This window comes from Panulirus ornatus, chromosome 56 (genome assembly GCF_036320965.1).
Source record: "Panulirus ornatus isolate Po-2019 chromosome 56, ASM3632096v1, whole genome shotgun sequence".
In the NCBI taxonomy this organism is placed as follows: domain Eukaryota; kingdom Metazoa; phylum Arthropoda; class Malacostraca; order Decapoda; family Palinuridae; genus Panulirus; species Panulirus ornatus.
This window is the reverse complement of record NC_092279.1, coordinates 17,596,178-17,613,321: the sequence shown is the minus strand read 5'-3', so window position 1 is coordinate 17,613,321 and position 17,144 is coordinate 17,596,178. Positions and strand designations below refer to the sequence as shown.

General features: G+C 40.5%; 1 protein-coding gene across 1 annotated transcript in view; it reads right to left on the bottom strand.

Moving 5' to 3' along the window:
• The window catches only part of Br140 (bromodomain-containing protein 140), a 115,389-nt gene that overhangs the window by 55,226 nt on the left and 43,019 nt on the right, over window positions 1-17,144 (bottom strand). Inside the window, exon 12 of the mRNA XM_071693993.1 lies at window positions 1,457-1,658. Within this exon, the coding sequence (XP_071550094.1) occupies window positions 1,457-1,658 (202 nt within the window). The remainder of the gene's footprint in view (window positions 1-1,456; window positions 1,659-17,144) is intronic.

Here is a 17,144-nt window from a genome sequence, read left to right as displayed (position 1 = left end):
GATAAAACTGGAAGGATGGAATGAAATAGGCTTTGGAGTACTTAGGCCTGAACATTCTGGAGGGTGTGAGATGTGCATGGAATTGATTGACAAGGATTAATAAAGTATGAGGGAAACGAAAAGCAAGCAATGTCAAATGAGGCAGTCAAATGACTGACTGATTTGTGGAATCTGTAGAGCACTAGACTCTAATGGTTAATCAGCACTTTTTACCACAAAAAAATATCTAAAAAATTAATACTATCAAAGAATTATATATATGGGCTCTCTTTTTAAAATGTCTCCAAATTCAAAACTATTTATATGAAATAAATTTTGACTTCTTTTGAAAAAATTTCTACACAATAATTTCTCCAAAACTTTGATTTTTTTTCATTATTATAAATTCAGATTTGACTCTAAGAAACCTATATTTCTGGCATTCTATCACTCCACAGGAATGTTACAATTGCAAGTACCACATATTGCAAGTATTCTCCCCATAGTTTGACCTATCCTCAGCCAATAAAGAATTGGTTCAAAATGGCAGTTCCTAATGAAAGTGGAAAGCCATACTTCAACTCCCTTCTTTATCCTTTATAGTTTGTTGTTCTTTGGGCTTCCGTGTCCCATCTATTTTGACAGTTACATTTGACTATATTCATTCTACCCACAAAATCATTGAGGTATAATTTTCATATATGGATTGCTAGATATATCCATCTTAGCCTCAGCATCTGCTATTTACTTAACGTATCAGTATGTCCTAGAAACCAGCAAAATTCAATACTTTTATGCTCTGAGTGAAATTTTACAATCCAATGTAAAACTTTTACAACATAGTGCCACATTGTTAAGAGTGCAATCCAGGAATTAGATTAGATTGTACACCTTTTTGGAATTGCTAAATTAATTCTTGTGTATTCAAAATCCATACTGCCTATTGTTCAAACCTACCACTTCATAATGTTCCCTGCTAATGCTCTCATCCACGACTACTTCCTAATGTTTCTACCTATTACTCCCGTCTAATGTTCCTATGGTACGCAATACATAATGATTATGAGGAAACTAACCCCATCATAATTCACTATAGGATAAGGTTCTTGTAACTGCATCTGTACAAATCAAGAATGGGTAACACTTGAAAAAAAGTTACATAAAACAACTAGAAGAGTTGGAAAAGATGAAATAAAAATGGTTTCTGATGTTCTCATTTGTGCTGATGTACAACAAAATCATGAAAGATACTCAATCTGGAGAGTATAAATGAAATAATTACAAATACAAATCAGTAATAACTACAAGATGAGTAGAATCAGGGAAAATCAAATAAATTCTGAAACTCTCTTGTTTGTAACTGGTAGCATATCTATTCCACATCTCAGAAACTTTATATGCTACTTAAAATACACAGAATAATTTTCTTTCAATAATATGAAATTTCCAATTTCAAAATCATATAAGTAAAACTTACACTAATAACTCTTTCTTTGTCTTTCATACTAGAAGTTTTGTCCTCCACAGGGCGGTTGTTGCGGCGCGAATGTGATGTGGTGAGGCGCCGTAAAAGTGGGACTCCATTCCTTGACTGTCGTTTCAGAGTCCAATAGGCTAAGAGGCGGTGCATAAATTGGGACCGCTTCTGCATGTTAACCAGGGATGCCAATTTCTGAATACTGATAGAATGATTAAATGATAGTCTGAGGACTTTTGGCTAATCATATTAAATGACAAATATACATGTGCGCTACCTCGCAAACGCGGGAGACAGCGACAAAGTATAAAAAAAAAGAAAAAAAAAATATATATATATATATATATATATATATATATATATTATTTTATTTTTTTTTATTATACTTTGTCCCTGTCTCCCGCGTTTGCGAGGTAGCGCAAGGAAACAGACGAAAGAAATGGCCCTACCCCCCCCATACACATGTATATACATACGTCCACACACACAAATATACATACCTACACAGCTTTCCATGGTTTACCCCAGACGCTTCACATGCCCTGATTCAATCCACTGACAGCACGTCAACCCCGGTATACCACATCGCTCCAATTCACTCTATTCTTTGCCCTCCTTTCACCCTCCTGCATGTTCAGGCCCCGATCACGCAAAATCTTCATCTTTCCACCTCCATCTCCAATTTGGTCTCCCTCTTCTCCTCGTTCCCTCCACCTCCGACACATATATCCTCTTGGTCAATCTTTCCTCACTCATTCTCTCCATGTGCCCAAACCACTTCAAAACACCCTCTTCTGCTCTCTCAACCACGCTCTTTTTATTTCCACATCTCTCTTACCCTTACGTTACTCACTCGATCAAACCACCTCACACCACACATTGTCCTCAAACATCTCATTTCCAGCACATCCATCCTCCTGCGCACAACTCTATCCATAGCCCATGCCTCGCAACCATACAACATTGTTGGAACCACTATTCCTTCAAACATACCCATTTTTGCTTTCCGAGATAATGTTCTCGACTTCCACACATTCTTCAAGGCCCCCAGAATTTTCGCCCCCTCCCCCACCCTATGATCCACTTCCGCTTCCATGGTTCCATCCGCTGCCAGATCCACTCCCAGATATCTAAAACACTTCACTTCCTCCAGTTTTTCTCCATTCAAACTCACCTCCCAATTGACTTGACCCTCAACCCTACTGTACCTAATAACCTTGCTCTTATTCACATTTACTCTTAACTTTCTTCTTCCACACACTTTACCAAACTCAGTCACCAGCTTCTGCACTTTCTCACATGAATCAGCCACCAGAGCTGTATCATCAGCGAACAACAACTGACTCACTTCCCAAGCTCTCTCATCCCCAACAGACTTCATACTTGCCCCTCTTTCCAAAACTCTTGCATTCACCTCCCTAACAACCCCATCCATAAACAAATCAAACAACCATGAAGACATCACACACCCCTGCTGCAAACCTACATTCACTGAGAACCAATCACTTTCCTCTCTTCCTACACGTACACATGCCTTACATCCTTGATAAAAACTTTTCACTACTTCTAACAACTTGCCTCCCACACCATATATTCTTAATACCTTCCACAGAGCATCTCTATCAACTCTCTCTCTCTCTCTCTCTCTCTCTCTCTATATATATATATTTTTTTTTTTATACTTTGTCGCTGTCTCCCGCGTTTGCGAGGTAGCGCAAGGAAACAGACGAAAGAAATGGCCCAACCCCCCCCACACACATGTATATACATACGTCCACACACGCAAATTACATACCTACACAGCTTTCCATGGTTTACCCCAGACGCTTCACATGCCTTGATTCAATCCACTGACAGCACGTCAACCCCGGTATACCACATCGCTCCAATTCACTCTATTCCTTGCCCTCCTTTCACCCTCCTGCATGTTCAGGCCCCGATCACACAAAATCTTTTTCACTCCATCTTTCCACCTCCAATTTGGTCTCCCTCTTCTCCTCGTTCCCTCCACCTCGACACATATATCCTCTTGGTCAATCTTTCCTCACTCATTCTCTCCATGTGCCCAAACCACTTCAAAACACCCTCTTCTGCTCTCTCAACCACGCTCTTTTTATTTCCACACATCTCTCTTACCCTTACGTTACTTACTCGATCAAACCACCTCACACCACACATTGTCCTCAAACATCTCATTTCCAGCACATCCATCCTCCTGCGCACAACTCTATCCATAGCCCACGCCTCACAACCATACAACATTGTTGGAACCACTATTCCTTCAAACATACCCATTTTTGCTTTCCGAGATAATGTTCTCGACTTCCACACATTCTTCAAGGCCCCCAGAATTTTCGCCCCCTCCCCCACCCTATGATCCACTTCCGCTTCCATGGTTCCATCCGCTGCCAGATCCACTCCCAGATATCTAAAACACTCCACTTCCTCCAGTTTTTCTCCATTCAAACTCACCTCCCAACTGACTTGACCCTCAACCCTACTGTACCTAATAACCTTGCTCTTATTCACATTTACTCTTAACTTTCTTCTTCCACACACTTTACCAAACTCAGTCACCAGCTTCTGCAGTTTCTCACATGAATCAGCCACCAGCGCTGTATCATCAGCGAACAACAACTGACTCACTTCCCAAGCTCTCTCATCCCCAACAGACTTCATACTTGCCCCTCTTTCCAAAACTCTTGCATTTACCTCCCTAACAACCCCATCCATAAACAAATTAAACAACCATGGAGACATCACACACCCCTGCCGCAAACCTACATTCACTGAGAACCAATCACTTTCCTCTCTTCCTACACGTACACATGCCTTACATCCTCGATAAAAACTTTTCACTGCTTCTAACAACTTTCCTCCCACACCATATATTCTTAATACCTTCCACAGAGCATCTCTATCAACTCTATCATATGCCTTCTCCAGATCCATAAATGCTACATACAAATCCATTTGCTTTTCTAAGTATTTCTCACATACATTCTTCAAAGCAAACACCTGATCCACACATCCTCTACCACTTCTGAAACCACACTGCTCTTCCCCAATCTGATGCTCTGTACATGCCTTCACCCTCTCAATCAATACCCTCCCATATAATTTACCTCCCATATATATATATATATATATATTTTTTATTCATTTTGCTTTGTCGCTGTCTCCCGCGTTTGCGAGGTAGCGCAAGGAAACAGACGAGAGAAATGGCCCAACACACCCCCATACACAATGTATACACACACACGTCCACACACGCAAATATATATACCTATACATCTCAATGTACACATATATATACATACACAGACACATACATATATACCCATGCACACAATTCACACTGTCTGCCCCCATTCACTCCCATTGCCACCTTGCCACACATGGAATACCATCCCCCTCCCCCCTCATGTGTGCGAGGTAGCACTAGGAAAAGACAACAAAGGCCCCATTCGTTCACACTCAGTCTCTAGCTGCCACGCAATAATGCCCGAAACCACAGCTCCCTTTCCACATCCAGGCCCCACACAACTTTCCATGGTTTACCCCAGACGCTTCACATGCCTTGATTCAATCCACTGACAGCACGTCAACCCCAGTATACCACATCGATCCAATTCACTCTATTCCTTGCCCTCCTTTCACCCTCCTGCATGTTCAGGCCCCGATCACACAGAATCTTTTTCACTCCATCTTTCCACCTCCAATTTGGTCTCCCACTTCTCCTCGTTCCCTCCACCTCCGACACATATATCCTCTTGGTCAATCTTTCCTCACTCATTCTCTCCATGTGCCCAAACCATTTCAAAACACCCTCTTCTGCTCTCTCAACCACGCTCTTTTTATTTCCACACATCTCTCTTAAACTTACGTTACTTACTCGATCAAACCACCTCACACCACACATTGTCCTCAAACATCTCATTTCCAGCACATCCATCCTCCTGCGCAAAACTCTATTCATAGCCCATGCCTCGCAACCATACAACATTGTTGGAACCACTATTCCTTCAAACATACCCATTTTTGCTTTCCGAGATAATGTTCTCGACTTCCACACATTCTTCAAGGCTCCCAGGATTTTCGCCCCCTCCCCCACCCTATGATCCACTTCCGCTTCCATGGTTCCATCCACTGCCATATCCACTCCCAGATATCTAAAACACTTCACTTCCTCCAGTTTTTCTACATTCATACTTACCTCCCAATTGACTTGACCCTCAACCCTACTGTACCTAATAACCTTGCTCTTATTCACATTTACTCTTAACTTTCTTCTTCCACACACTTTACCAAACTCAGTCACCAGCTTCTGCAGTTTCTCACATGAATCAGCCACCAGTGCTGTATCATCAGCAAACAACAACTGACTCACTTCCCAAGCTCTCTCATCCCCAACAGACTTCATACTTACCCCTCTTTCCAAAACTCTTGCATTCACCTCCCTAACAACCCCATCCATAAACAAATTAAACAACCATGGAGACATCACACACCCCTCCCGCAAACCTACATTCACTGAGAACCAATCACTCTCCTCTCTTTCTACACGTACACATGCCTTACATCCTCGATAAAAACTTTTCACTGCTTCTAACAACTTGCCTCCCACACCATATATTCTTAATACCTTCCACAGAGCATCTCTATCAACTCTATCATATGCCTTCTCCAGATCCATAAATGCTACATACAAATCCATTTGCTTTTCTAAGTATTTCTCACATACATATAGATATAGTGATATAGTGATTACCCCAAGACCAGTTTCAATGAAAAATCCTGGTGTTACCCAGGACCTTTCTAAATGCTGCTCTACTTCCAGTAACAACAAAATAGTTAGGTAAAGGGCCTGTAGTAATGTGGTTTCCAGGGAATGATGTACCATCAATGGGCTGAACAATGGCATGTGACAAGGTTAGGGGAAACCACAGACAGGTTCGGGGGGCCTGATTGTGGAAATGGAGCTCTGGCTTCAGTGCATTATACATCACAGCTAGGGATTGGATGTAAATGAGGACATTTCTTTGACTGTTCCTGGTGCTCCCTCACTCACAGGGGAAATGACAAACATGAATATATATACATTTTTTTCTATGCTTAATTGCTGTTTCCCATATCAGCGAGGTAACACCAGGAAGCAGATGAAGAATGGCAATCCACTCATTCTATTCTATCTATCATACTTTGTTGCTGTCTCCCACTTTAGCGAGGTAGCACAAGGAAACAGACGAAAGAATGGCCCAACCCACCCCCATAAACATGTATATACATACAAGTCCACACACGCACATATACATACCTATAAATTTCAATGTACACATATACATACATAGACATATACATATATACACAAGTACATAATTCATACTTGCTGCTTTTATTAATTCCCGTCGCCATCCACTCATGTACACATACATATACATAAATATACATATCAACATATACACATATACATACACATGTACATATTCATACTTGCTTGCCTTCATCAATTCCTGGCACTACCCTTGCCCCCACAGGAAACAGTATCGCTACCCCCTGCTTCAGCAAGGTAATATATTTCTATCTCTAGGGATAGGATGGAAAGAATACTTCCCACGTATTCCCTGCATTAGTGAGGTAGTGCAAGGAAACAGACAAAAGAATGGCCAAACCCACCCATATACACATGTATATACATAAATGCCCACACACGCACATATACATACACAGATATACACCTGTACATATTCATACTTGCTGCCTTCTTCCATTCCCACCACCACCCTGCCACACATGAAATAGCACCCCCTCCCCCACGTGCACGCGAGGTAGCGCTAGGAAAGACAACAAAGGCCACATTTGTTCACACTCAGTCTCTAGCTGTTATGTGTAATGCACCAAAACTACAGCTCTCTTTCCACATCCAGGCCCAACAAAACTTTCCATGGTTTACCCGACGCTTCACGCGCCCTGGTTCAATCCACTGACAGCATGTCAACCCCGGTATACCACATTGTTCCAATTCACTCTATTCCTTGCAGGCCTTTCACCCTACTGTAAGTTCAGGCCCTGATTGCTCAAAATCTTTTTCACTCTATCCTTCCATCTCCAATTTGGTTTCCCTCTTCTCCTCGTCCCCTCTACCTCTGACACACATATATCCTCTTTGTCAATCTTTCCTCACTCATTCTCTCCATGTGACCAAACCATTTCAACACACCCTCTTCTGCTCTCTCAACCACGCTCATTTTATTCCCACACATCTCTCTTTCCCGTCCATTACTTACTTGATCAAACCGCCTCACACCACATATTGTCCTTGAACATTTAGTTTCCAACACATCCACCCTCCTCGGCACAACCCTATCTACAGCCCATGTCTTGCAACCACATAACATTGTTGGAACCACTATTCCTTCAAACATACCTATTTTTGCTCTCCGAGATGACATTCTCACCTTCCACACATTCTCCAATGCTCCCAGAATCTGCGACCCCTCCCCTACCCCGTGACTCACTTCCGCTTCCACGGTTCCATCCACTGCTAAATCCACTACGAGATATCTAAAACACTTCACTTCCTCCAGTTTTTCTCCATTCAAACTTATATTTATTTATTTTGCTTTGTCGCTGTCTCCCGCATTAGCGAGGTAGCGCAAGGAAACAGACGAAAGAATGGCCCAACCCACCCACATACACATGTATATACATACACGTCCACACACGCAAATATACATACCTATACATCTCAACGTATACATATATACACACACACACATATACATATATACACATGTACATAATTCATAGTCTGCCTTTATTCATTCCCATCGCTACACATGAAATAACAACCCCCTTCCCCCTCATGTGTGTGAGGTAGCGCTAGGAAAAGACAACAAAGGCCCCATTCGTTCACACTCAGTCTCTAGCTGTCATGTAATAATGCAATTAACTTGTCCCTCGACCCTACTGAACCTAATAACCTTGCTCTTATTCACATTTACTTTCAGGTTTCTTCTTTCACACACTTTACCATACTCAGTCACCAACTTATGCAGTTTGTCACCTGAATATTCAAAAGCTCACTCTATCATTGAAATTTAAGAGGCTTATTACAAATGAAAACCTATATAATTTCTCCTCTGTAGAAAGTCATGCAGTCTTCCAATTAACTTTTCCAGTACCTCAAAGACCACACTTGTCAAGGAGACTGGTATGTATCTCAGCGCCTCCTCCCAGTCCCCTTTCTCATAGATGGGTATGACGTTCCTTTTCCACTCACTCCTTAGCAATCTCCCCTGTCACCCTGAATAGTATTTCAAGAGGTCTGTCTACAATGTCTGCACACATCTTCAGCACATTAGGTGAAATTTCACAGAGACCATGAGCCTTGTATGGGTCAAGATCTTTAAGTGCTTTGTTACTGTCTTTTCTCAATGCTTTCTAAAACCTCATACCCATCCCATCTCACTAGTGATGTGGCAACTGTGTCTTTCACTGTGAAAAAAATTCTGAACATGCATTCAGTTCCTCACATATCCTTACATCATTGTCTACTATTTTTCCTTCTGAATCCCTTAATCTGATCTGCTCTTTAATGGTGTGTGTGTGTGTGTGTCTGGGGTAAACCATGGAAAGGTTTGTGCAGCCTGGATGTGGATAGAGAGCTGTGGTTTCGGTGCATTACACATGACAGCTAGAGACTGAGTGTGAGAGAATGTGGCCTTTTTTGTCTGTTTTCTGGTGCTACCTCGCAGAAGCAGGGGATAGCGATGCTGTTTTCTTGTGGGCCGGGAAGCACTAGGAATAGATGAAGGCAAGCAAGTATGAATATGTACATGCGTATGTATGTAATTGTTTGTGTATGTATATGTAAGTATATGTTGATATGTATATGTATGAAGGAGGGGAATTCATGTATACAAGTATGTATTTATGAGTGGATGGGCCATTCTTCGTCTGTTTCCTGGTGCTACCTCACTGATGTGGGGAACAGTGATTATGTATAATAAACAAATAAAATACATGTATGTGTAAGAGGTGGAGGGAACAAGGAGAAGTGGGAAACCAAATTGGAGGTGGAAAGATGGAGTGAAAAAGATTTTGAGTGATTGGGGCCTGAACATGCAGGAGGGTGAAAGGCGTGCAAGGAACAGAGTAAATTGGAATGATGTGGTAAACCGGGGTCAACATGCTGTCAATGGATTGAACCAGGGAATGTGAAGCATCTGGGGTAAACCATGGAAAGTTCTGTGGGACCTGGATGTGAAAAGGGAGCTGTGGTTTCGGTGCATTATACATGACAGCTACAGACTGACTGTGAAAGAATGGGGCCTTTGTTGTCTTTTCCTAGTGCTACCTCGCACACATGAGGGGGGGAGGGGGATGGTATTCCATGTGTGGTGAGGTGGCGGTGGGAATGAATAAAGGCAGACAGTGTGAATTGTGTGCATGGGTATATATGTATGTGGCTGTGTGTGTATATATATGTGTACATTGAGATGTATAGGTATGTATATTTGCGTGTGTGGACGTGTATGTATATACATTGTGTATGGGGGTGGGTTGGGCCATTTCTCTCGTCTGTTTCCTTGCGTTACCTCGCAAACGCGGGAGACAGCGACAAAGCAAAATAAATATATGTATATATATATATATATATATATATATATATATATATATATATATATATATATATATATATATATATTATTTTTATTATTATACTTTGTCGCTGTCTCCCACGTTTGCGAGGTAGCGCAAGGAAACAGACGAAAGAAATGGCCCAACCCCCCCCCATACACATGTATATACATACGTCCACACACGCAAATATACATACCTACACAGCTTTCCATGGTTTACCCCAGACGCTTCACATGCCCTGATTTAATCCACTGACAGCACGTCAACCCCGGTATACCACATCGATCCAATTCACTCTATTCCTTGCCCTCCTTTCACTCTCTTGCATGTTCAGGCCCCGATCACACAAAATCTTTTTCACTCCATCTTTCCACCTCCAATTTGGTCTCCTACTTCTCCTCGTTCCCTCCACCTCCGACACATATATCCTCTTGGTCAATCTTTCCTCACTCATTCTCTCCATGTGCCCAAACCATTTCAAAACACCCTCTTCTGCTCTCTCAACCACGCTCTTTTTATTTCCACACATCTCTCTTACCCTTACGTTACTTACTCGATCAAACCACCTCACACCACACATTGTCCTCAAACATCTCATTTCCAGCACATCCATCCTCCTGCGCACAAATATATATATATATATATATATATATATATATATATATATATATATATATATATATATATATATAGCATTACAAAAAAGTGAGGATAGAAAATTATGTCCATTCAATATAATAAAAATCTAATTCTATATATTCAAGATCATCATACTATTTTATCATTTCATATTGTCAACAAATATATCTTTTCTACATACATACTAAATCCCACTTTTAAAGCAGGGTGGAGTTGACAATCTTCCCTACCAAAACTGCAGTTACCATGAATCTTAAAATTTCAGACTCAATATCCTCAAAAATCTTTTAAGTCTGCCACGAAAATCTCTGTTAACATTGCTATTTTTACAGAATATAGGAGCAATTGCCAACTTCTTGCATTAGCAAAATTAAGAATTTACGAAATAAAAAGTGATGGTTGTTTCAACAGGTGGAGCAATCAAAATCAAAATTCTTATGATGGTGTGGCAGATACTTATAAATCATCAAAATAGAAAATATATTAGTAATCAAACTACATCAGTAAGGAAATTCTTAACTGAGATAGGCAAACTACATGTCAAATCAATTCAGTGTTACATTTTACTAAATTAGTAAATGCTAAGCATGCTCCTGAATCTTATATGTTACATCACTAAATCAGTTATAATACAATACTCAAAAGTGCTACAGACAACCAGCATAATCCAACATTACAATTAATGTGACACCTTATTCTAAGCTTATTACCAAACCTCTCAACTACTATTAAAAGTGATGAAAAAATATGTATATAAGAATCAGAATTTTTCTGCAGTTCATTTCTCATCCTAATGCTTATATAGTTCCTTAATACATCAAATATACAAGAAATTACCCTTGAATAAACTAAAAGTAAGTGGAACAGTAATATGCTCCAACATATTTTTGCTATGAACTAAACCTTCATGACAAAGTTGTTTTTCTTCCTATTACAAATTCTTAGTAATTTTGAAAAAAGTAAAATATATCAATAAACATATAAATTAGCTGGTTTAGAATAATGAAAAACCATCTCTCTACCATATCTAAAGCACCAGGAGCAATATGCTGGTCTGGTATGATTAACCCCAAATTGTGGGGCCACATTGTTTTCTTCAGAGCAGCTTCCCCACTCCTACTTTGAAAATTATCAAATCACTTGTATCAAAGAAGTGCTAAATAATGGGGACGACTCAACCTATCAATGACACTCTTGTCTATGGCATCACTGTGTCAGTCACCGAAGTGGTGCCAGCTGCTGGTGCTCATTCAGATTTTGCTGACTGATGGCACCTGCCCTGTGCATGTCACGGACAGAATCAAGGAATAATTTTCCAAAAAGGATGGATGGGAAGGAAGGGAAGACAAGAAGAAAAATGGCCCTCATGGCTCCACATACAACGAAGATACATTTTTTGTCAAAATCTCGGGTTCTCACCTTCTGGAATCTCGTAATCACATCAAGGACAGACCCACATGAAAGTGGGATTAGAGAAAAACCTATACAACCTAAAAGAATCAAAATAAGGAGGAACATCAAGCAGTTAGAAATAGGGTGATACCCAGGTCAGGTTGAAAAATAAAGGAAAAAGAAGCAAAATATGGAGGTCTGCAATGTTTGGCAATGAAATGAAAAAAGACCCAGCCTCAGCCTTGTCAAGGACTCTTTAGTAAGACGGATGGAGTTTTATGGTAAGCACTGAAAAAGTTATTTCAAGAAAGTAAATATATGAGAAAAAATATGCAAAATCTAAATGAAACCACCACCACTAACCTCCATCACCACCACCCACCACCAACACCTTCACCAACCAACCAGTAATAATATCAATGGCGAGCAGGGTGTGAATGATACATATGATTGTAAGAACATACAATGCAAGGACTAGTTAGTTACTCCTCCTAGTCCTCTCACAAGCCTATGGCTAGTTACATTCTGAGCCTCATGCAGACCAGCTCCTAAGCTCCAACACCAGACACTCCACACTGGCTTACCCACTGTATATATTTGCTAACCATTTTAAGGCTCTACTTTTGGAATAATGCTGTTTCTATCAACACTCTAAGCAACAGGGGCATTCTACAAATCTTGGTGGCAGCAATCAAGATACTTCCAGCATACCTGTGACTGTTATTCAATGTACCCAAAGCAACTTAAGCCTGGTATTCCTAGAAAACAAATGGCATCACCACTCATACCAGGAGAACAGCAAACATAACTGCTGACTTCACTTAAGAGAATTGACATCAGTGCTTGTTTTGAAGAGCACCTACATTGCTAAAGGCTCTATTTGGAGAAAGGAAAATCACTGCCTGCTCTGATAGGAGTAATGGCATCATTTCACCATAAGGATGCACAGTCAATACATCTGTTAAACCACAGGCAACACCCATGCTCTCATCCTTGAAGCTGGACTGCCATTTTACATTTTTGAGTGACCATTTGAGAACCAAGTCAATGGGCCATCTGGCAGGATATCACCAAGCTTGAGGCACAGATGACAGTCAGCTAAGAGCTGCCATCTTTGCTTTGGGTCTAGCCTTTATGGAACAAGGGACAGAACCCAAGAGCATGACACTCACCATCTGCTATCACCAATTAAAAGCTAAGTAGGCCTACTTATAATACTGACTCCTATCAGTGAAAATAACAATACTTTCTGCAATAAAACCTCATGTGAAATAATACTAGTGCTAGACAGTATATGGACCATGGTGACTTTGTGCAAGAAATTAAAACACTGCAAAACCGAAAGATGCTCTGTGTTATTCCTATGCATGATATCCCTCGACAGCACGTCTAAAACTACTGGCCTTGCTCAAGGTCAACTCTAGTGCTCCCTATATCATCCTTAACCCTACACATTTAGTTCCCAGTCAATCTGCCTCACACACTAACTCAAAACCTTACTACAAATACCAAAAAGTGCATTTTTATAGCACAAAGGCTTAAAATAAGGTAATGAACACATAACATACTGCCTTCTCACTTTTCTCATCCTTCACACTCAGTTCATCAGCAAATTCATGGAGGATCTGTTAAGGCTTCTGAACAACTCTACTTAAACATTGGTGCACAGTCAAATTGTCATGAACAGCCTTCTCCCATTACAGGTAATATTAATAGTAACTACCTGGCTCTGTATGACTCTCCTAACCTGTGTAACCTTGCATTCTGTGTCAATAAAACTGAGGGGAATAATGGACCCATTTCCTAAGGTCTAATCACTTAAATTCCAGCTACAGTTCTTCAATGACACAAGGCACCATGGTTAACCTAATCAGAAAGACACTTTTGCATTGTTCATCGAGAAGCACTGTTCACTGGATTATCCCTCATGGGTTGCTAAAAATAGGAGGGGTTACTGTAGCTTGCTTGACTCTTATGGGTTGGGAAGAAGTCACTGTTAATGTTGCTGAATTGTCATTTAATTTAAGGAGTTACATTGTCTCCTAAGGATAGTTGGGCAACTGAGCCACAGCAAAGAATGAGATATTCTATATCCCGTGTGCATATCTTTCTTTTTTTTCTTTTAAACTATTCGCCATTTCCCGCGCTAGCGAGGTAGCATTAAGTACAGAGGACTGGGCCTTTTTTGGAATATCCTCACCTGGCCCCCTCTGTTCCTCCTTTTGGAAAAAAAAAAAAATGAGAGGGGAGGATTTCCAGCCCCCCGCTCCCTCCCCTTTCAGTCGCCTTCTACGACACGCAGGGAATACGTGGGAAGTATTCTTAATCCCCCGTGTGCATATGTAACAGGAAATTCCCCGTCCATTAACTGTAAAGTATTAGTTGTCCCAATTACAATACATTTCCTGACTTGTCCTAGCTCCAAGGATGCTCTACCTACACACCAAGCTAGGAAATCCCTTACTAGATCAAACCTGCAAGCATACCATTCACCAATGCAAAATGACACCTTTAAATCACTTTACCTCACCTGACCCATATCTTTTTAAAACTATGTTCCTGCTCAGGTAACATGTGATGTGACTCCTTGTTAGTCATATTACTACATTAGATTTAGCTCTCCATCCTACCATGTTCGATAACTGCATATGCAGCCTAGACCTGCATGGAGAGGCTAGTACAAGGGAGACTTAGCATCTCATCATACCAGAAAAGGTGCAAGCAAGAGGCATATTCACTGAGCCAACTATTCATGACACTAGAGATGGATCTATGACTGTTTATGTGGCCAGAAGTTTCTCAATTTCTAACATCCAGCATCCAAAGGGAATGCTCCAGATGAACTTCTCCCTTTTCAAAGCATGCACAAACAAAATGGACGAAATTATTAAAGTCCAATTATGCTCAACCATTATTCCTACTTCTGACCCAGTGCCAACTTACCACCCATTTCAAACCATATATCTTATGCTGAACTTCCTGAGCATGTGCATGACTTAAGAGGACTACTCAATCAGTACCAAGCCACTGTATCCTTGAAAGGGGAGCCTTAAAGACAGACCAAACTTATCTTACACTCTATACATCTACAGCCAGATACCTAACTCATTTATATCCCTGCATACCATTTGCCTCACTCACAGGGAGCAGCCACAGATGAGTGTGTAAAAGATATGTCGCAGCAAGGAGTTATTCAGCCATTCATGTTCCAATGTAATGCCCCTCTCTTTCTCATCCCTAAAAAGGAATCAATGTAGCAGCATGTGATAAATTACTAAGCACTTAATCGTATCACCATATCATCATCCCTTAATCAGTCTGTTTAACAATAAAAAAACCCATTCAGCAAGCCAGCTTATAGGTCGCAGACAGTTCGAGACTTTAACCCCACTCTCAAGAAGGTCCCTGGTAAACATAATGCTATGGCTGATGCTTTGTCTCGAAACACTCTGGACTCTCTACAAAATGAGAAACCTACTTTAATTGTAAAACCACCAAGTGCTATCTGTGCAAAGCAAGATAAGAACAAGTATGAAAAAACAAAACGAGAGGGTGTTGCTTAGTGTTTGTCAGGTCACTTTACATGTGGTAGAGGTGAGGCCTGTAAGTAGATGTTACTGAAGTGTAAGGCACAAGAAGACTTTCTATTTTTACATGGTGTGGGTGCAAAGCTACTAAAAGCAAGGAGGAGTTTTCATCTTTTACTTTCTGCCTCAACTACATGTGAACCTCTGGGATTCTACTCGCAAACATACAGTCTCTCCTTGTCATACATAACACTTGACAACACTTAACTCACACAAGTCATTCTTCATAACTCTAGACTTTCTTCTGGCAAGTGCTATGTTCTAGCCCTGCCTATAGGCAAAATGTTTGAAGCAATGGATAGAAACAGCAAGTAAGAACATTAGGCAGAAGTGGCACACAGGAGCGTTAGGCAGAAGCATCAGGTAGTGGTAGTAGTTGTAGGTTGGAACATTAAGCCGACATATTAGGTAGTAGTAGTCAGTAGTAGGGCCTGGTTGTGCATAGGGAGTTCTGGTTTCTGTGCATAACACACGACAGTTAGAAAATGAATGCGAGAGGACACAACCTTTCTTTGTCTGTTCTTGGCGCCACTTCACTAATGCAGGAAATGGTGATCAAGTATAGAAAAAAGTATGGTTTGTCAACTATGCTCACTCTCATAAAGTGTAAAAGTCTCAGGTATGTTGCAGCACAATGCACTATAAAGTGCAGGAGTAAAGTCTGAGTGTCAAGTGCATGTTTTATCTTTTATTCTACCTATACCTAGAAATTGATTACTTATTATCATTATGTTTCTTTACATGATAAACATTTTCAGGTTATAATCAGTGTGATTCATTGACAACTTATTCATACCAGCAAAATCATAAGTTTGTAAAATTACCCGCCACACCAGTCAGACATCCTGTTAAGGTTACGCAGGTGCGGGCAACACTGCCTCTACCCTTGCAAGAAATACCTTCTCCTGGCTTATCTTGGTCAACTTTCAATGCAGGTACAGTCAGTGTCCAGAAAATCACCATCCACACAATCTACAGATTGATAGACATCATGTAATTCAAGCCCCCTAAACCTAGCTAAAAATCACTTAATTTCCATCATAGAAAACTCAAGAAAAAGTACTGTCACTTGTATGATTGTAAAATTATTATCAAAAAAGTAATCGCATACTGCCACTTCAGCCACACTCCAGGATTAGTGTGTAGCTGTGAATTAAAGATACATAACTTGGGGCATTAACTTACATGTAGAGTTGTCCATGCATAAATACACATCTGAAGTGGGTAAGGAAGAGAAGAGGTACAAAATAAAAAAAAAAGATATATTCTTTTATCATTAATCCTACCTTTACAATCCCAAGAACACTTAGGCTGAGCTTTAGGGGTAATTATAATCCTAAAATAACTCATGTGGGGTTCCTGATACATTTTCTATCATTCCCAGCAAACAAGAGCATAGCAGGTGTCATTTCTCTCAATAGATG